We start from the raw sequence: 25,613 nt of genomic DNA, 5'->3' as shown, positions 1-25,613 counted from the left end.
CACGTAAACAAATATTCAACCAAAGTGAACTCAAATAATTTAAATCTAAAAAAAACTAGAAGACAATGTTAAGAAAAACAAGATATTAAAGTAATTAGTAATTGCACAAGTTAATAATTATTGCCAAATGCAAATAATTAAAAATATATACTAACAAATATAAGAGGTTAATATAAACTTAAAATGCAAGAAAGTTTTGTAAATATACTAAAGACAATTTAGCTTGACCTAAACAACAAAATTCCAATAATTAAATAAAAAACAATAAATAAATTTTACTATTTAATTAACTAACCTTCATGATAACGAATACAAGACTGTACTGATAAAATGATGTACGTTTCTCTCTTTTATAGCCATTCCAATCATTATAATGTAAACAAACATAAAACAAGATGAACTGAATTTAGTTTCCGAAAGTGTGCGTAGCTTCCGCGTCCTATCTCAATATTTGCTACTAGCTAAAAAAGCTTCAAACTTCAAAAAAAGTCTAAATTTGAAAAATTAAAATTTTTGAATGTATAATGTATAAATCGTTTATACATTAAATCGCTTTTCCATTTGACCGGAGTCGCTGAAAATAGGGTCTGCAATAATTGGGTTATCTGCTGTACACTTTAGGAAACTAGGGCTCGAATATGAAATTTATTTCAGCTGATCTAAAACAAAGTCGATTTCTCTAACCCTAGAATGACAGCACTACAGCAACTGGTTTAGAGCCTAAATTTACTGTCATACTATCACATAAAAAAAACATCAGGACTAATAAATAATTAAAATTATAGAAAACAATCCAAATTAAATTTTTTTAAAAATGTTTTATTTCTTTTTTTTATATTATAAAAAGTACAATTTTTTTTGCTAAATTTAGTCCTATTTATGTATTTGTATAATTTTTAAAAAATCATATTTGACTAGTCGATAATTCTTAGAGGGTTTTAATAATTCGTCCTTTTATTATTCAGTGCCTATTTTTTTTTTAGAAGAATTGACCTTTCTCCCCTCTCCAAACTTAGCATAAAATCTTTTCTGGATATATGCAATGTTTTCTATCTTAAAATTGTTTTGGAACGTAAATACAAGTCGTTTACGGGATTATCCAGCTACCAAATATGTAGTGATACTATTATTGCCTTCATGTCAAAGAAATCATTTAGTTTCGACTAAGAGGAGATGGGAGTTAACACCCACAACCCCCTACCCGGATTTTTTTGGATTGGAAGGGATTTTTTCGTAGACATATCTTTAAGGGGTACAAGCACCGCCCCCCCTCCTCCTAATAAAAAAAAGTAACGTAGCCCATAATCTACCATGGACCTTTCTAAAATTGTTGAACTTCGGTCAAGCAGTTTTTAAGATCTTACTCTAAAAATAGTCTTATTTACATTCAGCTTTTTTATATTATACGATTTTAAAACGCTGTTTGTCTATGATTTGTTAAACTTACTTTATCAAATCAAAGTTTCTCTACTGTTCTACATATTGGTCCGTGCGTCTGTCCGTTACGTAAATAATAATAAATAATTAGGCATGCTAATTTGAAATCAGTTTTTTTGTATTTCTAACTTTGCATGACGATTCTTGTGAAATAAGGTACAGTATATGTAGAAGCGTAGCAACTCTATAATTATAATAATAAACTCGCACGTCCATCATTTGAGATAAATCGATGTTTGTTAACCACTTTGACACCAAATTATTATCGTATAATCTAAATTCTTTCATTCCTAGGACATCTAACTATAACAGAAATCACCATGCCAAGTTAAAAAGGATGGGACAACTCTAACGTGTGTAAATTAACTAAAAGAATTAAACGTTACGATCTTTCGGACCTATCTTTATTATAAACAAGGATGACAACATCCATAAAAGCTAAGCTCTGAAACGGTATGACAGACGAACATTAACTCTTGTAGAGTGTCAGAACTGAATATACAAAATATGGAAATATAAGGTTTGACAAAATTATATGTATATTTGCTGCAAAACTTCTTAAATACAGAATACTGTTTAAGGACATACTGAAATTTTTAAGGACTTGATTATAGAGATGCTTCGCTTATAAGATTGTACCTTATTGTAATTGGAATCTGTACTCTAAAAATCAGATTAATCGGATGATTATGTCACATAAAAAATGTTGTTAAAACAGTTAAAAATCAACATTTTAAAAATGGACGTACGGACATTCTGGTAACGATTATAGAGCTGCTACTCTTTTTAAATCATACCTATCTACTACAGGAATCATCATGCCAAGTTGATATGACAATTCTAATATGTGTAAATTAACTGAAAGAACTAATGGTTACTGTCGGACTGATCCTAATTAAAGAAAAGATTCACTTTTAAAAATAGCAGTGAGTCCAAGAACTAAATAATATTACTTAAATGAAAACGAACTCTGCCTTTAGTAACTTCTAAATATTAATGAAGAAGGAGATATTTTTAAGCGACATTGTCCTATACCTCGCTGTAATATATAGAGCTAACTATCGAAGCAGAACATTTTATATAGTAATAAAATAAAATTTGATTTCATTGAAAAAAGTTTCTCTTTAGCAAGACATAGATAATTACTAGCAAAAGAAAACAATAAAGCAGATCAGTGTGTGTATGATTGTCAAATAAGATCTCAGAACGGCTGGGAATATTAGTCTCCTATTGAAGAGAAGCTTAGTATTGGTATATGACAGGCTTTAAGCTATTTTGTGCACAGCAAAGATTAATTTTCTTCTCAAACAGAACTTAATCGTGAGGGATGAAACTACACGTGGCTGGGGGCGAAGCTTTTTACCAAGTGATTTTAAAATTCGTTTTTCTTTTCGTGACAAAAATGGGATCAACTGCAGTTCACGGTAAAATATTCCTGGTAACGAATATTTCCAAAAATCTATGAATTTTAAAGGATGCTAGCTGCCAAACAGCTGAACGTACATATCATACCCGTACACCATTTTAAGCGGCATATGAAGGCCTACAAATAATCTGGAAACGCAAAGATCCAATGCTGCGCAAGGAAAACTTAACTGAAGAAAAAACGCGTAAAATAGATCTTTTTCGTGCATTTCTCTGCACTGCGAGATAATTATGCATTATTGATTTATGGCTATTCCAGATTATTTGTAGGCCTTCTTATGCCGCTTAAAACAGTGTACGGGCATGATCTGTACGTTCAGCAGTTAGGCAGCTAGCAGCCTTTAAAATTTATAGATTTTTGGAAATATTCGTTACCAGGAATATTTTACCGTGAACTGCGGTTGATCCCAAAAATGCTCTGAACTTATTTTTTCTTCTCCGCTTATGGTGGACATAATTGTCCTTGTTTTTAAAATATGCTTATTAATCTCTATTCTTTCTCTTTTTATTCATATATTTTATTTTATTTGACGATTTTATTTTTTTCGGATATCAATATAAAAAAGCTAAATAATTTTAAAAATAGCCAAAAAAATATTTGAACAGTTTTTATGGTAAAATAACTAATATTCATTAAGCTTAGAGAAATTCTCAGATAGACGGCTGAATTTTTTGTGAAGATTCCCTATTTCAATTTACTTAGTTAGTTGCTCTGTTGGTCGTACTTCAAAAGTTTACAATTATGTTGTGTAGTTTTTATCCATTTGTCCAGCCACGAAATCCTTGAAATTTTTTTATAAATAAGAACCTTTTCTTTAATTGGAACACAAAATTCTGCTGTTTTGTTGGGGCAAAATAAAATTAGTATATTTGCGGAAATGGGACTACCTTTGTTTTACACGAGTCTTGTCACATGAGTAACTAACTAAGAGGAAATGGGACTACCTTTGTTTTACACGAGTCTGTCCACATGAGTAACTAACTAAGAGGAAATGGGACTACCTTTTTTTACATGAGTCTGGTCACATCAGTAATTAACTAAAAGGAAATGGGACTACCTTTGTTGTACACGAGTCTGTCCACATGAGTAACTAACTAAGAGGAAATGGGACTACCTTTGTTTTACACAAGTCTGGTCACATGAGTAACTAACTAAGAGGAAATGGGACTACCTTTGTTGTACACGAGTCTGTCCACATGAGTAACTAACTAAGAGGAAATGGGACTACCTTTGTTTTACACGAGTCTGTCCACATGAGTAACTAACTAAGAGGAAATGGTACTACCTTTGTTGTACACAAGTCTGGTCACATGAGTAACTAACTAAGAGGAAATGGGACTACCTTTGTTGTACACAAGTCTTGTGACATGAGTAACTAACAAAGAGGAAATGGGACTACCTTTGTTTTACACGAGTCTGTCCACATGAGTAACTAACAAAGAGGAATGTAAAGAAATGGGACTACCTTTGTTTTACATGAGTCGGTCATATGAGTAACTAACTAAGAGGATATGGGACTACCTTTGTTTTACACGGGTTTGTTCACATGAGTAACTAACAAAGAGAAAATGGAACTACCTTTGTTTTACATGGGTCTGTTTACATGAGGAACTAACAAAGAGAAAATAGGACTAAGTTTGTTAAATTGGTTTACTCCCTTTTGTTCACATGAGTAACTAACTAAGAGGAAATGGGACTACCTTTGTTTTACATGAGTCTGGTCACATGAGTAACTAACTAAGAGGAAATGGGACTACCTTTGTTGTACACAAGTCTTGTGACATGAGTAACTAACTAAGAGGAAATGGGACTACCTTTGTTTTACACGAGTCTTTCCACATGAGTAACTAACTAAGAGGAAATGGGACTACCTTTGTTTTACACGAGTCTGTCCACATGAGTAACTAACTAAGAGGAAATGGGACTATTTTTGTTTTACATGAGTCTGTTCACTTGAGTAACTAACTAAGAGGAAATGGGACTACCTTTGTTTTACACGAGTCTTTCCACATGAGTAAATATCTAAGAGGAAATGGGACTACCTTTGTTTTACATGAGTATGATCACTTGAGTAACAACATAAACAGAAATAGGGCTATCTTTGTTCTACATGAGTCTGTTCACATGAGTAACTTACTAGGAGGAAGTGGGACTATGAGCATGAATTTTCAGCTGGCTAATAACTGATCTGATCTGAATATATCACCTTTTCTTTTTTGATTGTGACGTAACTCCGAGTTCTCTGAATATATCAGGTATCATTATTATTTTTATTGGTTTTCTTCATATTTCATATGGACCTCAAACTAAATTCTAAAAAAAACGTATATTTATGCTAAAGTTAGGTTAGCTCAAGTAAATGTTGGAAGAAACCTGCATGGTATTACCTCTTATGGATAATGATATCCATATAAGCAATCTAAATTGACTACAAATTTTCCCCTGTCAATATATCCACATATTCTATATCCATTGTCATTTAAACTCTTTTTTATTTATCAATGGTCCAGACAAAATTTCACCTAAGAGTTGAACTGCTGTGTCAACATTGTTTGCTTATTAGGGAGGGAGGGGACATTGGGCTGTTTATTACACTAGTCCCCAAAGTTTCCTTATTCGTTGACTTATCTATTTAGCCTTTGCATATTGCACCTGTTATTTTGTTTAAGATTAATTTATAAAAGAATTCTAGGGCCATTGTCTTATCCCTTAGGATCCCTGATTATTTCTACTCTTTCTTATTACTCCATGGTCCAGGCAAAATTTCACCTAAGGGTGGAACTGTTGTGAGTGTGACCAACATTTTTTTTATGAAGCAATGCTATTCTACAATGCAGAGAGTTAAAGCGATAAGACAATGGCGTATAAATTGATGTACATCCCAATGAGGACACACAAAATTGTCACTTTTGTAGATTAGAATGAGTGGTTGTAACGTTTGAACACTCAACTTAGTTAACCAACCAATCAAAATTCAATAAAAGCCCCCAGAGTTGTTAAGCCAACGAATAAGAAAACGTAATTGTAAAACTTTCGGGACTAGTGTAATAAACAGCCCATTGTCCCCTTCTCTGTCTGTCTACAATGACCCTATGTACTTCTTTACGTCTCAATGACACAGTGTCTATATTACAGTCGTGAAGAGGATGGGGACAATTAGCAGCTTCTACCAATAACGAAATTAATTCAGAAAAAATCACGAAACTTATACGTGTCTTTCAGATATCGTTGGGGGGCAACACATCGTAAAATTGACGACCTCTCCATTTGCCCCCCAAATATTTTTTTAGATTTATTTCGCATGTTGGTTATACCTTATTTCTAGACAATTAGGCATTTTCTGAAAAAATTGCAGTTTAGATTTAGGTCTTGAAGGTTTTAGACCTCTAAATCAATTAATTTGCAAAATTTAATAGATCTTAGATGTGAGATTTAAAATAATATAATCATTATTTCTAGTATTCATTCGAATCCGGTGGATAGGAACCGGTTCTCATCCATACGAAAAAACTATGTCTGGCATCGTATTATATCCAGCTTTCTACGAATATAAAAATGTACAATAATGATATTAAAACCAATTTTTTTAGCCCGTGCCTTCGGCACCTCGGGGTTAACAAAACTGGTTTTATTCTTATAATTGTACATTCTATATCCGCGAAAAGCCGTTTATAATACGATGCGAGAAATAACTATTACCGTTGCCATTCCTTCTCTAAGAAAAAAGTGCTTTACCCGGCTGCAGGTCAACTATACAAATTTCTTGTGAAGGTTCCCCTGATAAATAAGCTTAACTAATTTGTCTATACGTTTACTCTTAATGTTTAGGGTAAAATAATTTCTCAAGTTGCAAAGAGTTCCTTTTCATAATTTGATAATTTTTCATTTTTTCAATGTTTTCAAAATGGCTTAAAACCACCACAGGAACAGCGTACACATTCCCTAATGAATTGAGCCTTATCAGTTCAGCTTAAGATAGACAAACGAACGGACAGACATCGTTCTACTTTATTTTACAGACATAAAATATAATTATTATATGAGTAGCTTCGCTACTAAAAACTTAGAGTCATGGAATAGTTATTTCTTTCATCGTATTATAAACCGCTTTCCGCGGATATAAAATGTACAATTATAAGAATAAAACCAGTTTTTTATAGCTCCGAGGTGCCGAAGGCACGGGCTAAAAAACTGGTTTTAATCTTGTGATTGTACATTTTTATATTCGTAGAAAGCTGGATATAATACGATGCTAGACATAGTTTTTTCGTATGGATGAGAACCGGTTCCTATGCACCGGATTCGAATGAATACGAAAAAAACTAAGACTAATTGATAAAAGGGAGGGGGTGACATTGAACTGTAAATTAGAATGGTACCCAAAGTTTTATACCTACGTTATCTTATTTGCTTTCTCAAATTCCAAACTTTTAGTGTCTAAACTTTTTAACCATTAATTTTATTCTAGAAAAGGGGTAGTTTTATTTATCATAATTGGGGTTGTCTATCAATTTATCATCCATTGTCTTATCACTTAAGAACCCTGCTAATTGATAAATTAACTCTAATTAAATTAGTAAATAAATGAGATACACAAGTAAAAATTTTGCTGCATTATTCCCAGGTGATTTGGTCAGGTTTAGGGGAATAGATATAGTACATCTAAATAGATGCTCAAATCTACACATTAATCTATCCTTATACTAAAATAACAGGATGTTTGTCTGTGTGTCTGTACCGAAGGATCTTGCTAACCGCTGAACCGATCGGGTTCTCCTTGACAGGGTAGATTCTCATGGTTTCTGGGAAGGTTTATAACTATTTTATGGGAGGGTACAACCAACCTCCTAAAAGAAATGACAAAAAAATCGAAAATTTAAAAAATATATGGAAGACTTCAACGTAACATAAAGAGGTATCGTAACATAAAGAAGTAACGTAGAGACTTTAACAAACTAAAACATCTAAAGTGCCACTAGAGGCCTCTTGGGGGCGTAGCCGCTAGTCCTATTATATAAAGCAGTAAGTTTTTTTTGTCTGTAGCGAAGAATCTCGCTAACCGCTGAACCGAAATGGCTCTCTTTCACATTGAAGCTTCTTATAGGTCCAGGGAAGGTTTTTAACTATTTTTGAGGATGATATCTGCACTCTCCCAATAGAGGCACACTCCTTAAATTAAAAAAATACTTAAATTGAAAATGGTGGTGTGAACTTTCCCCTCCCCACCCTAAAATCTCCTAGAGGCTTCTGGGAAGCGTAACCGCTAGTCAAATATAAAGAGGAAATTCTAGCAGGAAATCACATTTGTTTATTATTTGTTCCATTCAATTTATTATAATACGAGCGACGAAATTTTTTTCGATGATATGATTTCCCTAAAGCTCAATACGCGCGGCACTCAGATAGTGTTGAGAATACCCCCATAAATAATAATTGTTTTTTTGGAGGAGAAAGACGTGTCTAATCCCCACCAAAAACTTTTATATTATCAAAAGTAAAGCTTAATTGGTCTAGCAGTTAGCGTGATCTTAAGCTTGTAACGAAAGCACTTATGGAAATTTTTCTACTTAGTGTAGACTAAATCACTTAACATGTTTTTTCTTTAAATTTTCCATAACAGTTTTTTGCGGGAGGTCAATCATCCCCATTTCAGTTTTAAAATGAATATTTTTGGAGGGGGTTTTCTGGGGGCGATTTCTTAAGGGCAAGTGGTGTTACACTCCTCCCAAAATAGTTATAAACCTTCCATAGACATTTAAGAAGCTACCCTGAAAAGGAGAACCGTGTCGGTTCAGCGAACACATAGACTGATTCTTTTCCCTTATTATAAGGATTATAATTTTTTTAAGAACATCACGAAACCTTGTAAGAATATAACTCTTACTTTTAGTATGGCTAGGAATCAAAGCAACTTTTATTAGCAGAGCTCTTAAGGGTTAATACAACGGACGATAAGTTGAAATACGTATCCATTGATGATAAACATAATTACCACTTCTGTAGATTTGTTGAAAAGTTTAGATATCAACTTCTGAAAATTCAATAAAAGTACCCATTGTTTTTTAAACGTAGAAAGAAATCTTTGGGTACCAGTTTGAGTTGCAATCCACTTTTAGCTACGCTACTTTTTAACATAAATATCCTTATTTTGTAGAAAAAAATACAAAAAAAATAATTGAAAAAGAATTTATTTTCATATTAAACATAATAGGTAATCATGGTAAAAAATGAACTTTACACACTAACAATATCTAACTATTTACATTTTACAACTAAAAACAATCATTTTATATTAAAAATATATCAAAATACGACTTTTTTTTATTTATATTACTTAAGGCATCCAAAAAGTATAATAATATCAATTTTTATTATGTTTTGGATATGACTAGAAAAATTATAAATTAAAGCAATTTTTAAACAAATTTATCATTTTTATTTATTTATTAATTAAAGACTAAATATTTATTTTTTAAGCTGCTCATAACGTTTTATGTTCTAATAAAAATAATAAGATGTCTACTGTCTGTCTGTTTTTATTATAAGATCTCTTTAACCGCTAGATTGAAGTTGGATATAGGATTTGATCAGGTTTTAATCTATTTTAGAGAAAGTTTTATAAACACTTAAAAGAGAAAAAGACACTTTAAAAATCCCCCAACAAAAAAAAATAAAGTTTTTTCGGTTTAAATTTAATTAAGCCTTTATTTACTAAGGTTTTAATTAGCAAAGTTACTACAAAAAAAACTTGGGGTTAAAAAACTGCTTGTCGGCTAAAGTTTTGTGTGTGTTTGAGTCTGTGTGTGTGATTATTTATGTGTGTGTGTGTGTTTGAGTCTGTGTGTGTGTTTATTTGTGTGTGTTTGAGTCTGTGTGTGTGTGTGTGTGTGTGTGTGTTTATTTGTGTGTGTGTGTTTGAGTCTGTGTGTGTGTTTATTTGTGTGTGTTTGAGTCTGTGTGTGTGTGTGTCTGTTTGTGTGTGTTTGAGTCTGTGTGTGTTTGAGTCTGTGTGTTTGTGTGTTTGAGTCTGTGTGTTTGTGGGTGTTTGAGTCTGTGTGTGTGTTTATTTATGTGTGTTTGAGTCTGTGTGTTTGTGTGTGTTTGAGTCTGTGTGTGTTTGAGTCTGTGTGTGTGTGTGTGTGTTTGAGTCTGTGTGTGTGTGTTTGAGTCTGTGTGTGTGTGTTTGAGTCTGTGTGTGTGTGTTTGAGTCTGTGTGTGTGTGTGTGTTTGAGTCTGTGTGTGTGTGTTTGAGTCTGTGTGTGTGTGTTTATTTGTGTGTTTGAGTCTGTGTGTGTGTGTTTATTTGTGTGTGTTTGAGTCTGTGTGTGTGTGTTTATTTGTGTGTGTTTGAGTCTGTGTGTGTGTGTATGTGTAATATTAAGAGGTTATAAGTCAATAGCTATAAAACCATGGGGGGAAGGTGAAAATTTAAATTACAATTCATACCTTATTTCAAAATAGATAGATAAATACATTTTTAAAAAAAAGAGGGTAGCTACTCTACGACTTATATAAGATTGTCCGTTCGTCCCTAATAGTTATATTGCCTATAATATAGCAGCTTTAAAAATAAACTTCTAAAAACATATACATAAAAAAAAACATTAAAAATATCATTACTTCAGTCGATATTTAAGTATTAAAAAAGACATATTTTATGTTAAAAAAAAGAAAAAATTATTTTAAAATCATAAATTGGAAGATTTATAAGCAGAAACGACAAGTAGTACAAATTATAAAAGCTTAAAAATAAACAAAACATATTAATAATAAAATTAGGTATTTGAGATCAACATTTTTAAATTAAAATGTTTCAAAAAATCAAAATAATTTTGACTTTTTCAAAAATTATCAAAAAGAAATGCCATTATAAGATGTTAATTATAAGAAAAATGATTGCTTTTATTTACAAAAAAAATTATCAAAAATGACACTAAAAAATAAGCAACCACTTTTTAACTTTGGATTTTGTTGAAAGACAATTCTTAATATTAATTATTAATATTATTATTATACATACAAAATAAATTAAAATAATAACATAAAGCATAAGTTAATAATACAACATTGTTTAAATTACAAAAAAATTAATTCAAAGATGTTTTTCTAAATAAAAAAATTTAAAAAACCGGAAGAATAAAAATTTCTGGAATATGACTAAAAATAAAAGGATCGCGATAAACCATCTCTTTTTTCAACAGTGTTCCCCTAATGTAGCAAATACTCAAAATTTCCAATTCTGTTCATTAAAATTAGTGGTTGAACACTCAACTTAACTAACCAACCAAACTAAATTTTACTTAAGTCCCCAAAGTTGTTAAGCCAAAGAATAAGAAAATATTATTATAAAACTTTGGGGATAAGTGTAATAAACAGCCAATTGTCCCATCTGGGTTTTTGTGCCTAATTATCGAGTAATTGGGCTACGGCAAATTTCACTTGCTACATTGAGGGGACACTATTAAGATAAAAATCTTTTATGTTTATAATAGCTCAGCATGCGATCATTGTTCACTATTTCACTTCACTTGGATAATGGATATAAAATTACTTGGATACTGCATCAGATTTGCGCCTACTTTGATAAAATGATACTACCAGCTGGCAAATATAATGATACCCCCTCCCATAACCTGACTAATACCTGATGACGAATACCAACAACCTAAAATGAGTACAAAATTTCCTCTGTGTACAATATCCATGTATTTTATATCCATCACTTTCAAACACTATACCACAAGTCGCGCCACAATTGAAGAAAAATATCTATTAGAGTTTTCTCTAAAAAAGCACATTTTCACAAAATTCTAATAAAACTAAGTAGATATATGCAAGTCACAAATAGGTATTGCTGTAGTTGGGTATACTTGTCTTTCAAGAACTTTTAAACAAATTGAAATTAAAGTAAAATTGCAATTTTGGTTTTAATTGGTTGAAAACATCAGACTTTTTATCTCATAATAGGGGGGGGGGGGGTTATTTTTAAAAACTCCGCAAAAATTGGACTGTGAAGCCCCTGATCCCGGGCCGGAAAGGCGAGTGTGACATAAAGCCAGGTTCTACACCCATCCCTTAACTTTAATAAAACAGAACTCCCCTTAAGAGTCTTATACTTTCAATACTTCTTTATATGTATTTATCATATTCAAAAGCAATTTGGTTTGTGAGGGAGAGAGAGAGAGAAAGTGAGGGAGTTGGGGTTCATATGTCCTTGCCACTTACACACACACACACACACACACACACACACACACAGAAAAAGCTAATCTTTGAACCCTGAAATAAACAAAGGGTATTTTATATATATGTGAAACATATATATTATTCTATACTATTTATGCTTTTTCTTCACGTATCAGAATTGTTTTATCTTTAGCGAAAATTGTACAATCTTTATGTGAGTATCTTAAGAATTTTTGTCTCAAATATAAATAAATTTAGGATTTTTTCTTAAAACTAAGTGATGCCCTTTAATGATTTGATCCAAATGGCTTAAAACCTGTATTTAATAAATGTTAACCCTCATGAAAATTAGAGCCGTTTTAGAGATTTTATTGAAAAACACAAAGCTTTAGTACACGCATAGAATTTGTATTTTCTTTGTCTAATTTGAATATGTGCTAAATGCTAAAGTTAAATGTAACCATATATATGTATAGGTGTGTGTGTGTGTGTATGTGTGTGTGTGTGTGTGTGTGTGAGTGCATGACAACTATAAGGGTTAAAATGTTCCTAAAATGTAGCCTAAACTAAGAAGCCTTAAAAATAACACAGCTTTTTATATTTGCAATTTGTTGCAGTGTAAAAAAATCGTAGTTTTCTTACATAAAGTAGTAGGTTTTTTAAATTTTCCTATAAGATCTCGCTTACAACTAACCCAATTGAGATAATATAGACAAAACTATAATTTGATTTGACAATTTTGTTATTTATAAAAAAAGTTATTCTCAGTTTTAGGGTAGAAAACGATAAAATTTTGAAATGACAAATTGGTTAATTTTAAAGAACTTTTAGAATTTGGTTTAGAAAAGCCTCTCTCTATACATACATGAACACTGAACAGAGATAGATAGATATATGAGAAGATAGATGGATATATAGATAGTCACGTTCAAGCATATATAATATAGAGAGAGAGAGAGATAGAAAGAAAGAGAGGGAGATAGAGAGAGATATGGAAAGAAAGGGAAAGATGGAAGGGAGGTACATATCCTTGATTGAGAGAGAGAAAGTAAAGGAAGGAAAGAGAGAAATGGAGTGAGAGAGAGAGAAGGGGGAGAGAGAGAGAGAGTTTGCAATGGTTTGCGAATTTGAGTGTGTGTGTGTGTTCATCTGTGTGCGCGTTTCTTTAAGTTATTCTGAGCGCGCGAGGGCACAAACACGCTCACACACACTCACATATACAAAACTTTGAACTTTGTAGACAAAGCACACTAAAACCAGCACACACAAACACACACACACACATACACAGAAAAATGACACACACTGAGCTGATTAAACTGTTGCTTAAAAGATTTTTTTCCAGAAAATAAATTTTAAATCGCGAAACTTAACATAAAAAGACTTAAATAACACAAAGTGATAAAACCATCACATTTTTTGGTTATTATTGATATGATTTTATTATGTTTTTTTATATAATTCTGACTTTTAGAACTGTAGGACTTTGTTTTGCTTTGTATTGAGTAATTCACTAGGATTTTTGTGTATTTTTTATATTTACACTGTAAAAATTGAAAATATTGTCACTTTTAGATAACAATCTATTTTTAAAATTCACTATTATATAAATGTTTACACCGCATATCAAACTATGCACAACTGCACCGATCATAGATGCGCTAGAATATCAACTTCCGGCGTAGAGCATGTTGAGGAGGTGTTGTGGCGGTCAACCGTGGCCGACACTGTCACAACCACACCACCGCTCAACTCACCCTCCTCCTCTTTCTGCACAATGGTCACGTCGTCCTTTTTCATGTGTTTGCCCGGGCTGCCGTGACCGTCCTTCAGCTTGCTGTGCTCGCTGTCAAATTGATTTTGAATGTTGGCGATGTATTGGTTCGTTTCTTTGCCGTCTTTGTCTTGTTGGATAATAATGCTAGCTTTATGCATATTGTGATGGCGGACGGGTAAATTACTGCTGTGCAGCACGGGAACAACGCTGGCGTGTTCCAGCGCCGCGCTGTGGCCAATATCATCGCCGCCCATCCCGCTCACCACATCAACAACGGCGATCTTGCCGTCCAGATGGTGGTTGGCGGAGCTCACGGTCGGATCTTCGGCGATTGTCTGTGCGCTGAGGTAGCTGAGTTGACTGCTGTGTCGGGCGTGGTGTATCATGGCGGGGTGGTGGTGGATCCCGTGATGGCCGCTGGACGGATCGCTGGCGCGTGACCGATAGCTGGGCGGTCGGGAGACGTCAGGGAGCGGCGGCATCAAACCGCGGCCCCGATAAGCTGGCGGAGGGCTGACTACGCCGCCTGGAGGATGCGGCAATCCAGAGGTTTGTTGGCTTGCATTTCCGGCGGTGCCACGATCCATGAGCAAGAGTCGCAGCCGGTATTCTTGCATGCTGGCCTGATAGGATGGGGGCGGCGGCCGGTATTGGAATTCACTATACAACATTCCCGCATAGGGGTGATGCGCCCCAGTGCCGTTTGTGTTACCGCCGCGTGGAAAAGGAATGCCGCGCGCCGGCAAAAACCGACTATCACTTGCGCCGTTGGTCAGACCCGCGCCCAGTGCGCCACCGAGGCCGAACTCCGCGTGCGGATCGAGTCCCATCATGGCGCGGCAGGACGGCGCGTCGCGAGACGTCATCCGCCAGGCGATACCGGATACCGTTATTAATACCACTCCGACACCTAAAAAGAAAAAGAGGTTAAAAATAACAAATAATTTAGTTTATTATAAGCAAAACGAAAGAATTTTTTCCTATATGCTACCACTTTCATGACATTAAACTACATTTTTTAAAATCCGCCAATAAAGAATCAAGTTACTCAGATAAACCTAAGGATTTTCTCTTTTTAATTAACAGCTGCGCCCAATAGGATATATCTACTCTTGTCAAAAATTGCAGAGTATTATAAATGGTATAACAACATATGGCCTTATAAACCAATCTTTATTTTATAACCCTTTCTTCTTAGGGTTAGGATGGGGATATATTAAATTTACATCCCCCCCCCCCAAAAAAAAAAAATGAAAGGGGGGTGGGGAGAGTGTTTATGTATTAAAACCCTTTTAAATATAATAAAATGTTATGTTTTTATATATTTTATAGATCTTTTATTCTTTTATTCTAATTTTGGTTATAGATTGTAAATAAAAATAAAGCAGTTTGGTTTTCTACTTCCTAAAAATTCTATTATTAGGGTAAAAAAACTATTGCTGACTTTCTTCCTGTTTACTATCCAGTAAAAAATGTTTTTCATATAAAGCGAATATTTTCTTTTACAAATATTTTAATCAAAACAAAATAATATATCTAATTATTAATGAAGAAAATTTTACTGAATTTATCTAGTATTATAGTTTCATGTTAGTTTTTTTTTTAAATCAAACCCAGTCATGCTGTCGACTTGATTTATTTCACTAGTTATGAAAATACTATTTTGCTTAACACTATCTATAATACAAAGTAGAACACTGTCTGTCTCTTCGTCTGAATAAGTATTTTAAAGGCAAACTTAGGGATCTTAAGGGGTGATACATTGATGTATATCCCAAATCACATTAAACACAATTATCCCTTTTGAAGATCAAAATAATGGTGGAAAAATTTAAACACTGAAGGTTTGTACAACCAAGAACAGTCCCCTAAGTTATTAGCCAACGAATGAGAAACAATGTTTGATTTAACTTTGGGGACTTGGACAATTTACAATCCAATGTGCCCTCCGTCTCTGGGCATACCTAACAGTATCGCATCGCATACCTTTCTAAACCATATACCATTTAATTCTTATAACCAAGATTACACTTATATAATACTTAAAATATTACAAAATGCCTTTGGTAGCAAAATTTGTTTTTTAAATGAAAAACTAACTTTATTTAACTGTAGAAGTAAAGTATAAACATCATTATAAGTTTTAAGTAGTCATTAAAAAAGACATATCAAAATAAAACTAACATTTCTAAAATTTTATCACAAGGCATAATATCAATATTAATTCAGCTGCCATATAATATTAAGTACCTTTAGTTTTAAAGAACAGATAACTAACAATAAATTCTGTTTAATAAAGTTTCGACTGTGAATATACAGTTCTACCAACGTATTTACCCTACTTATAAAGTAGGTCCGCTACTATAAAAGGCATAGAGCCACTAGCTAGATTCTGACACACACATATATAGATTTAAGCAGCAAAAACGACACTAACTGTTTTAAGAATATAAAAACATCTTTGTACACAAAAAAAGGGCAAGGATACTGGGATCTTCAGGGATAAGACAATGGGCGATACAATGATGTACAACCTGTATCACAATAAACAAAATTACCCCTTCTGTGATCATAATATCTCATTTTTTAACGACCATTGAAAATCTGTTCTATAACTGACGTTGTTCGTCTGTCCATCCATGATATTTATTGTTGGATGTTGTCATCCTTGTTCGTTATCTAATATCTATATACAATGTAGAACGATGTCTGTCCGTCTGTCTGTCCGTCCGTCTGTCTGTCTGTCCGTCCCTTAAGATCTCGGTAACCACTGAACCGATCGGATTCTACTCTTCAGGGAATATACCTACTGGTCCTGTGGTGGTTTTAGGCTATTTTCTTGGGGGGTGGGACACCCCCAACCCCCCCAAAAACAAAAAATCCCCCCATTTTTTTTTGTAGGGGATTTCCTTGGTCCTTTTACGTATTTCGCCCAAATTTTTTTTTTCACCTCTTGGGGCAAAGCCCCTAAAAGGCTAGGGGCGAAGCCGCTAGTGTTTTTAATATTATTAGTGCCTTTGTCTACAAGTGTTGCCTATAAAATGGCCTAGGAACAAAAACAGGAAATAAGAAAAAGTACGTCTTACATAACATAACCAAAATTGGGCACTTATTTTTTGTACATTTTTACAAACATCATTTAATATGCTCTTTTAAAATTCTTGTACTTGTTACTGCTGTGCTGGTTATTGACATAATCGTAGATTTTCTTGTACGAAATCATACATAATTGATTTAGTACGTTTTAAACAAAATGTATAATTTATTAGGTCTTTTTAATACCTTATTACTTTTAGGTATACGTGTATTATTCTTTTAGTTTGAAAATTGGACCTCCACTTTTTTAATTAAAAAAGATTTATTTAATGTTTAATAAAAATAGATTTCAACGAATGAATAGATGGATGAAATAAAGATAAATCTATTGATAGATAAGACAATAAGGGGGGGGGGGAGTTTTGACACATTTGCGTAAACCTGTCACCTAGGCTTTATCTTTGGACTGAGAGGATAGGTTATTTATGATAAAATCATGCTTATATGATGAATTTCACGAAGATTTAAGATTTTTAGATAGGCCTCCAGGTTCCGGAGCTTCAGGCCTCCAGGTGCTCTCTGTACAGGTAAAAATGAAATTCATCATATAAGAATGATTTTATCATTAATAACCTATCCTCTCAGTCCAAAGATAAAGCTTTTCAATAAGGCCTATCATGTAAGACGATTATGTAATATTTTTTTATATGTTAAACATTCCCGTCCGCTAAATAAAATCAGCAGAATTGCATATTATGACACAAATGATAATAATGTTTTCTTATTCGTTGGCTTAGCAAACTTGGGGACTTTTATTTAATTTCAATTGGTTGGTTCATAAAGTTGAGTGTTTAAACGTTTTAGCCACTAATTGTAATTTACAGAAGGGGTATTTAAGTGTATCATCATTGGGGAGGTACATCAATTTGTCGGCCATTGTCTTATCCCTTTAGATCCCTCATAATCCGCTCTTCCCTCATAATTTAATATCCCAGATTGTTTATTTTTGCAATTACGTCTTTATGCGATTCTAAAACACAATGAGTATGTGATTCTATGTGTAAGTAAATGCACACCTTTTATAAACCAATGGTACATATTCTTGAATAGTTATTTCTCGCATCGTATTATAAACGGCTTTCCGCGGATATAGAAAGTACAATTATGAGATTAAAACTAGTTTTTTTAGCCCCGAGGTGCCGGAGGCACCGGCTAAAATAACTGGTTTTAATCTTATGATTGTACATTTCTATATTCGTAGAAAGCTGGATATAAAACGATGCTAGACATAGTTTTTTCGTATGGATGAGAACCGGTTCCTATCCACCGGATTCGAATGAATACGATTAAATTGCGTTTTAGGTTGCGTAGCAACTTTGTATTTTTAGTAGTGTTGATACTCTATAGTTTTCTTTTTCGTCTGTCTGTCCGTCCGTCAGAATTATTATTTTCTCGGCTACTATTTTAGATATTTTTAAAGAAGATCTAGTACGAAACTGTCAGTCTGTCGGTCAGACTACAAAGACTATTTTCATGCAAAGGTTTCGTTTATTTATCCCTCTCTTTTTTCTTTTCATCTTCCTCTTTTTTATGACCTTTGAAAATCTGCTCTATAAGTCACTTTGTCTGATTGTCCAATGTCCATCAACAATTGTTTCTAGTTATGCCTTTTGTGGATGTTGTCATCCTTGTTTTCGTTTGAATTTTTGTATTAAACAAGTTAGCTTATTACATGGTAATATGCGTTTATAATCTGTACTAGCTTTTACTGGTATATGTCAATTTTAGCATCAAAAGTAACAAAGCAAAGAAATGCCTATCGGTCTCTTAAAATTAGGGTTGGGCCGGATATTGAAACTATCCGGCCGGATATTGAAACTATCCGGCCGGATATCCGGCCACACCGGATATCCGGCCCAACCCTACTTAAAATCTTTAAATTACTGATGGTAAATCATTTTCATGGAAGAATAATATTGGTTCTTAGCAAGTTTAAGTCTATTTTTTAAGTTTTATTTATCCTTATACTAAAGTAACAGGATGTTTGTCTGTCTGTCTGTCTGTGTGTACCGTAGGATCTCGCTAACCGCTGAACCGATCGGGTTCTCCTTAACAGGGTAGATTCTCATATGTCCTGGGAAGGTTTTTAACTATTTTGGGGGAGGGCAGTACCACCCTCCCAAAAGAAATGACAAAAAATTGAAAATTTTCTTAAAATCTGGGAGACTTCAACGTAACATTAAGAGGTATCCGTAACATAAAGAATTATCGTAAACTTTAACAAACAAAAACATTTAAAGTGCCACTAGAGGCCTCTAGGGGCGTAGCCGCTAGTATTTTATAAAGATAGATAATACAAAAATTAGATGGATAGTTAAAAGTATAATTGTGAGCGAAATAGATTTTAGGGCGGGCCATCTTTTAACCCCTCAAGGTCGCTTAACACTCGAATTAGGCTGGCAACACTTTTAAAACAGATCACAATTGTATAAGTAAATATATCAAAACCACTTTTTCTGTGTTTTTTTTGTTAGGGGTTGCTCTAACCCTGTGGGCCTTTACTTACTTAACCTTCAAAATCATCTTAATTCATAATGAAATTTATAGAAATATTTGATTGATGAAAATTGTTTTTGGACAGTCTAGAGGAAGACGGGTTATTGTCATGTATATTGTTCAGGGAAGGAGGGGATATGGACGATAAAATAACATACTATTATACTTGTGTGTGTGTTTGTACTGATGGATCTCGAAACCGCTCAACTGATATGGTTCTCCTTTACAATGTAGCTTTTCATATATCGTGGGAAGGTTTATAACTGTTTTGGGGAGGATACCACCAACCTCCAAAAAAGAATCACCCCCAAATTCTTTTTAAAAAATATTTGATATCCGTTGTCATATCCCCAAATTCCTGATATTTTCAGCACACAAGTGTTAAAATTATAATATAATAGCAGCTGTTCCTAAGTACAATACCTATAGTGTTGTGTCATTAATAAAGAAATAGAACGATAAATAAATCATACCCCCAAAGTGCAAAGTTTACAATTCTGCCTTTGGAAGTACTGTAATACCTAATAATACCTCTGGGGACGGTTGTTATAAACCTTTACAGGCGGTCTTAAAGCAATAATATCCCTACTACAGTAGACAATCAACCCTTTGATTGCAAGAACTTTGTCTAAAAGTCCTAAATGTTCATGGCAATAAATGCATTCCCTCCCTTTTTTTTAATGGTAAAACCACGCATCTGACATAGCTGCAGTATAGCCTATGTGACGCAGATTTAGGTGGAAGAAAGGATTGTTGATTATAAACTTATCCCTTAATCCCCACACCTCTTTACACATTTAATATTTGTAGAGCTAAAATCTAAATTTCTACCTTTAATTGTTGAATTTAACAAGGATAATTTTGGCAACAAGTAGTGCAGCAATACAAACATGTACCTCTTTATTTAATGTCATAAAGTCGATATAGACTATTTTTGATGCCGAATTAATATTGTAGATTGAAAAAGAACTATAATATACAGTATTGCGAAGACTGTGTAGATACTGTAGAGTCTAGACTGTGTAGATACTGTAGAGTCTAGACTGTGTAGATACTGTAGAGTCTAGACTATGTATATACTATAGAGTCTAGACTATGTAGCTACTGTAGAGTCTAGACTGTGTAGTTACTGTATAGTCTAGACTGTGTAGATACTATAGAGTCTAGACTGTGTAGATACTATAGAGTCTAAACTGTGTAGATACTGAAGAGACTAGACTGTGTAGTTTCTGTAGAGTCTAGACTGTGTATATACTTTAGAGCCTAGGCTATGTATATACTATAGAGTCTAGAGTATGTAGCTACTGTAGAGTCTAGACTGTGTAGTTACTGTATAGTCTAGACTGTGTAGATACTATAGAGTCTAGACTGTGTAGATATTATAGAGTCTAGACTGTGTAGATACTGTAGAGTCTAGACTGTGTAGACACTATAGAGTCTAGACTGTGTAGATACAATAGAGTCTAGACTATGTATATACTATAGAGTCTAGAGTATGTAGCTACTATAGAGTCTAGACTGTATAATTACTGTAGAGTCTAGACTGTGTAGATACTGTAGTCTAGACTGTGTAGATACTGTAGAGTCTAGACTGTGTAGATACTGTAGAGTCTAGACTGTGTAGATATTGTAGTCTAGACTGTGTAGATACTGTAGTCTAGACTGTGTAGATACTGTAGAGTCTTGACTGTTTAGATACTGTAGAGTCTAGACTGTGTAAATACTGTAGAGTTTAGACTGTGTAGGCTATGTAAATTCTAGACTGTGAAGATACTACAGAGTCTAGACTGTGTAGTTTCCGACGGACGGACAAATGCAATTAATGTAACATGAAGTAGCTTCGCTATTAAAATTTAGGTTAAATAAACATTTTAACATTTAAAGGTGGGAGGGAGGCAAAATAAACACTAAATTTTCTATCTTTCTATCTTAAATAAACACTGCCTTCCTATCTACCTATATACCAAGCTCTTATTTGATGTCCAAATGTAATTGGTTTTAAAATCACATTTTACCATAGCCCCGTGGCAATATATACTGACGGACGGACTGACAAAGTGAATTATAGGAGAAAATTCGCTATTAAAAACATTATTACAAGGAGGGAGGGGGAGGATAAAACCTATCATTGGGGTTTGTTTAAACTAATATTATTGTTATTAAAAAGGTAATCTATTTTTCATCCACTTATTTTCAACCCGTAAAGAAAATCCATGTTTACCATTTCCATAATTATTTTATGTTAAATTTTTGAAATCTAATAATAAACAATAAAAATAAAAATACATTTTAAGAAGCTAACTTTATTTTACTAACATTTTAAATAAGCCTGAATTTAAGAAGGTACTTTTACGGAAATGCAATAAAGCTAAAAATGTACCTAGGGAAACTAATGGTGTTTTAACTAGGTTAATTAAGTTTATAAGTAGCGCAGCAATTACAAACTTATTTAGAATTAAGATTATAATGTATTTATAGTCCAATAATCATATGAATAGGAAAATATGTCATGTAGAAATTGTTGTTAACAAGTCATTTAAAAAAAACATACTTTTGATGTACATACATACGGAATTTCTGGTAATGATTTTAGAATTGCAACTCTTTTAAGTTGTATCTAACTGTTGAAGGAATCATCATGCTAAGTTAGAAATTTAGAGGACAATTCTAATATGCATTAAGAGCTACCCGTCCAATGTACAAACGGACAAGTAAAAATTACGGAGTAGAATCGTGACTAATATAAAAAATCATGAAGAAGGGAAATTAATTTCCCTATCAAAAATAAATTACATGGCTTCGATCCAAAGTCCCATGGGACGGGAGCAGGGATATAAAGGGATATGACGATGGCCGATAAATTGATGTATATCCCCATTGATGATACACATAATTACCCCTTCTGTAGATTACATTTAGTGGTTAAAACGTTTGGACACTCAACTAAATTCGTCTGAGTTGAATTATGATTGGTTTTTACAAAGTACCAGTCTATACTTTGCCACCAATAACAATTAATCTACATAAGAGGTAAATTTGTTTATCATAATTGGAGGGCTTAAATCTTTAATCTCTTAAAAACTTTGATAAAAATTGAAAAATTATCAAAATCGTTAAAAAACAAGAATAATACGAAAAGTATAAAAATAAAATTGATTTATATTATCTTAAAACAATTATGAAAAATGTATAAGAAATCAGGGATCATAAGAGATAAGACAATGAACGATGAATTAATGTATATCTCTACTATAGATGAAAGACAAGATTCCCCTTTTGTAAGTTTTTACACTGATAATTTGAACCAACCAATCAAAATTGTATGCCAGCCACCACTGTTTAGCCAACGAATTAAGGAACGTAAAAACTTTGGATACAAGTATAATAATAGTGACCATTGTACCCTCCTTCCCTGATAAGAACTATATACTACATATAGACCGACAGTTATATTTAACAACAATATCGAAGATAATTTATTAAAATTGCTCGAAAAAGCATAGCAACTCTAAAATTTGCTATGTCCGATTAGTCCAAAGAAAATTGTAGTCTTCGTATAAGTCATTTATAATAAAAAAAATAGTTTTTCGTGATATTATTTTGAGTCATTCCCTTGAGGGGTTAGGGCTCCCCCCCCCCCCCCCGAGATGCTGAAAACACTTTAAAAATTAAAAAAGGAGTTTTACCGCCTAAATTGATTGCTATCCAATGTAAGATGTCATCCTTGTTAATATAAATATTTTAGATGTATTTTATTAAAATTGTTTGGGAATTTAACTGTCCAAACTATTATTTAATACTGATTAATATTAAGTAAGATATTAGATAGATAGATCAATTAATTATAGTACATAGATAGCAGGGTTCGGAAGCCGCGCCTCAGCCGCGCATAAGCCTCAGTATTAAACCTGCTTGTGAGCAGAAAATGAAATTTCAGAAAGAAGGATTGTCTGCTAAAGAGCAGTTTTATACATCCAGCTGAATTTTATAGTGATAAAATGAAGATTTCAATGAGGCTTATACGCGGCTTACGCGCGGCTTCCGATCCCTGATAGATAGACATAAAGATAAAGATAGATTTATAAATAGACAGACAAACATATTCATAGATAAATAGAAAGATACAGATAGACATTTTAGTAATATTAATATTATATTTAAGTAAACGAACAGAAAATTAAATTGACAGAAATACATACAGATTTACAACAAGGCACAAGAACAATTACATGGTTTTTGCTAAATATAGAAAATGTCCATTTTATAAAAAGATTAAAATGGATGAAAACATTCACAAAAGCGAAGCTTACCAATTCAAACACAAGCACCTAATCACCCTAGTAATAACCATTAAAAAAAGTTAATTTAACTCATAGGACATTTCAATTCAAGTAAGACCTTTTTTATAATGATTCAACAGTTGCTAAGTAAGCATGAAGGTTATACATTAAGACAGACGTACAGATTTGTTATAAACGTAGAAAACCTTCGCTTTTAAATATGTATAAGAATAGGTTATTGTTTTCGAGTCCACATATCAAAGTAGAATTATAATTAAACCAAAAGGGTAATTCTATTCTTTTAAAACTTGGCATGTTGATTCTTGTAAGATTTAAGTACAATTTAGAAAGCGTTGCATCTCTATAATCATAACTATAAAGTCTGTATGTCCATATTAAACATGATTTCTATACATATGATATAATTATTCTATTCCTAAAATTTTTGAATTATTGATTGCTATGATGATTGGGAACACTATTAAAAGCAAATCATCTCTATAATCTAGTACATAAATGTTAGTATGTCCTTTTAAGGCATAATCCTGAGAATTAAATTCGTTGTTTTTCTATATTTGTTACGGTTCGCATGACTGACCGTCTAATTTGTTGAGCTTCGCTTTTATAAATGTTATAATTATAACCTCGTTAGTTACCCGTTTCATAGATTTCTTATCAATTTTTATTTATTCGACTTGCATTAAATAGGTTATTTTGATATTATATTTATTTAACCTATTAAGAAAAATATATTTATTTGCCCTATTAAATAGATAAGGACAATTTAATACATACATAGAATAGCAATAAATTTTTTTGTTTCAATTGGTATCCTAATGGATGGACATTTCTTAGTTATAGAGTATAGTTGCACTAATCCTTATAGATAAGTACTTGGATGTATAGACGTATGTCTGTCTGTTTGTATCGAAGGATCTCGCTAACCGCTGAGGTTCTCCTTTACATTGTAGCTTCTCATTGGTCCTGGGAAGGTTTATAGCTATTTGGGGGGAGGGTACCACCTCCTTAGCGCCGCATAGCGGATATTTTTGGTAAACAGCTGATCTTAGAGGCCTCTAGGGGCGTAGCAGCTTATTATATATAGGGAGCTAAGGGCGAAGATACTCTATAATTAATGCTTACCTATCATAAGCAAAGAAACAGTCAGATGTTCTCTTCCCGTCGCCTTCATAGCACCAAGTACAGTACCTACCACGGCACAACATATACCTAGATAGATAGATAGATAATTAGGTAGATAGATAGATAGATAATTAGATAAATAGATAGCTTCATATCAATAAATACAGTACTTAATACGGCACAACATATACCTAGATAGATAGATAGATAGATAATTAGGTAGATAGATAGATAGTTAGATAGATAATTAGGTAGATAGATAGATAGATAATTAGATAAATAGATAGTTTCATAGCACCAAGTACAGTACCTACCACGGCACAACATATACCTAGATAGATAGATAGATAGATTGTAAGATAGATAAATAGATGATGGTATAGTTAAACAAATCATTTGTTATATTTATAGTTAATGAATAGACAATAACAAAAATGGATAGGTAAATAGGTTAATAGATTGATAAGTAAATGGATATATTACTATATGGTGCACTACTGACCTACAAACGCTATCATAACAATGAACCATCTGATAGACACGGACTGAGATACGAGAACTCCGCAGCAAGGCTTCGTCTCATCCTCTTGCAACAGCGGGGGACCAGCACCAGCGCCGCATCTCTGCCGTCTGAAATAAAAAAAAAACTATTAATTGATTGATTGATTAAACCGAGTTCGGCAGCTGCGCGTCGGCAGCATGTAGGCCTTAGGGAAATCAACCCTTTACAATTTTAAAAATCAGCTGGAAGTCTAAACCTAACCCTGATTCA

General features: G+C 33.1%; 2 protein-coding genes across 3 annotated transcripts in view; both read right to left on the bottom strand.

Moving 5' to 3' along the window:
• The window catches only part of LOC145330596 (uncharacterized), a 147,286-nt gene that overhangs the window by 7,177 nt on the left and 114,496 nt on the right, over positions 1–25,613 (bottom strand). Inside the window, exon 1 of one of the 2 annotated variants that reach the window (XM_080175230.1) lies at positions 296–394. The exons of the other annotated variant lie outside the window; for it this stretch is intronic. Coding sequence (XP_080031356.1) covers positions 296–301 — 6 coding nt within the window. The 5' untranslated portion in view covers positions 302–394. Of the gene's footprint in view, positions 1–295; positions 395–25,613 lie in introns of those variants that run through there. 2 annotated transcript variants of the gene reach the window in all.
• LOC145330595 (uncharacterized) overlaps positions 13,518–25,613 on the bottom strand; it is a 47,290-nt gene continuing 35,194 nt past the window's right edge. Inside the window, exons 2-4 of the mRNA XM_080175229.1 lie at positions 25,344–25,471; positions 24,842–24,928; positions 13,518–14,736 (exon numbers count right to left, since the gene is read on the bottom strand). Coding sequence (XP_080031355.1) covers positions 13,700–14,736; positions 24,842–24,928; positions 25,344–25,471 — 1,252 coding nt within the window. The 3' untranslated portion in view covers positions 13,518–13,699. The remainder of the gene's footprint in view (positions 14,737–24,841; positions 24,929–25,343; positions 25,472–25,613) is intronic.

This window comes from Acartia tonsa, chromosome 10 (genome assembly GCF_053477335.1).
Source record: "Acartia tonsa isolate MP-2025a chromosome 10, ASM5347733v1, whole genome shotgun sequence".
Taxonomy (NCBI): Eukaryota; Metazoa; Arthropoda; class Copepoda; order Calanoida; family Acartiidae; genus Acartia; species Acartia tonsa.
This window is presented reverse-complemented; position numbering and strand designations above follow the sequence as displayed.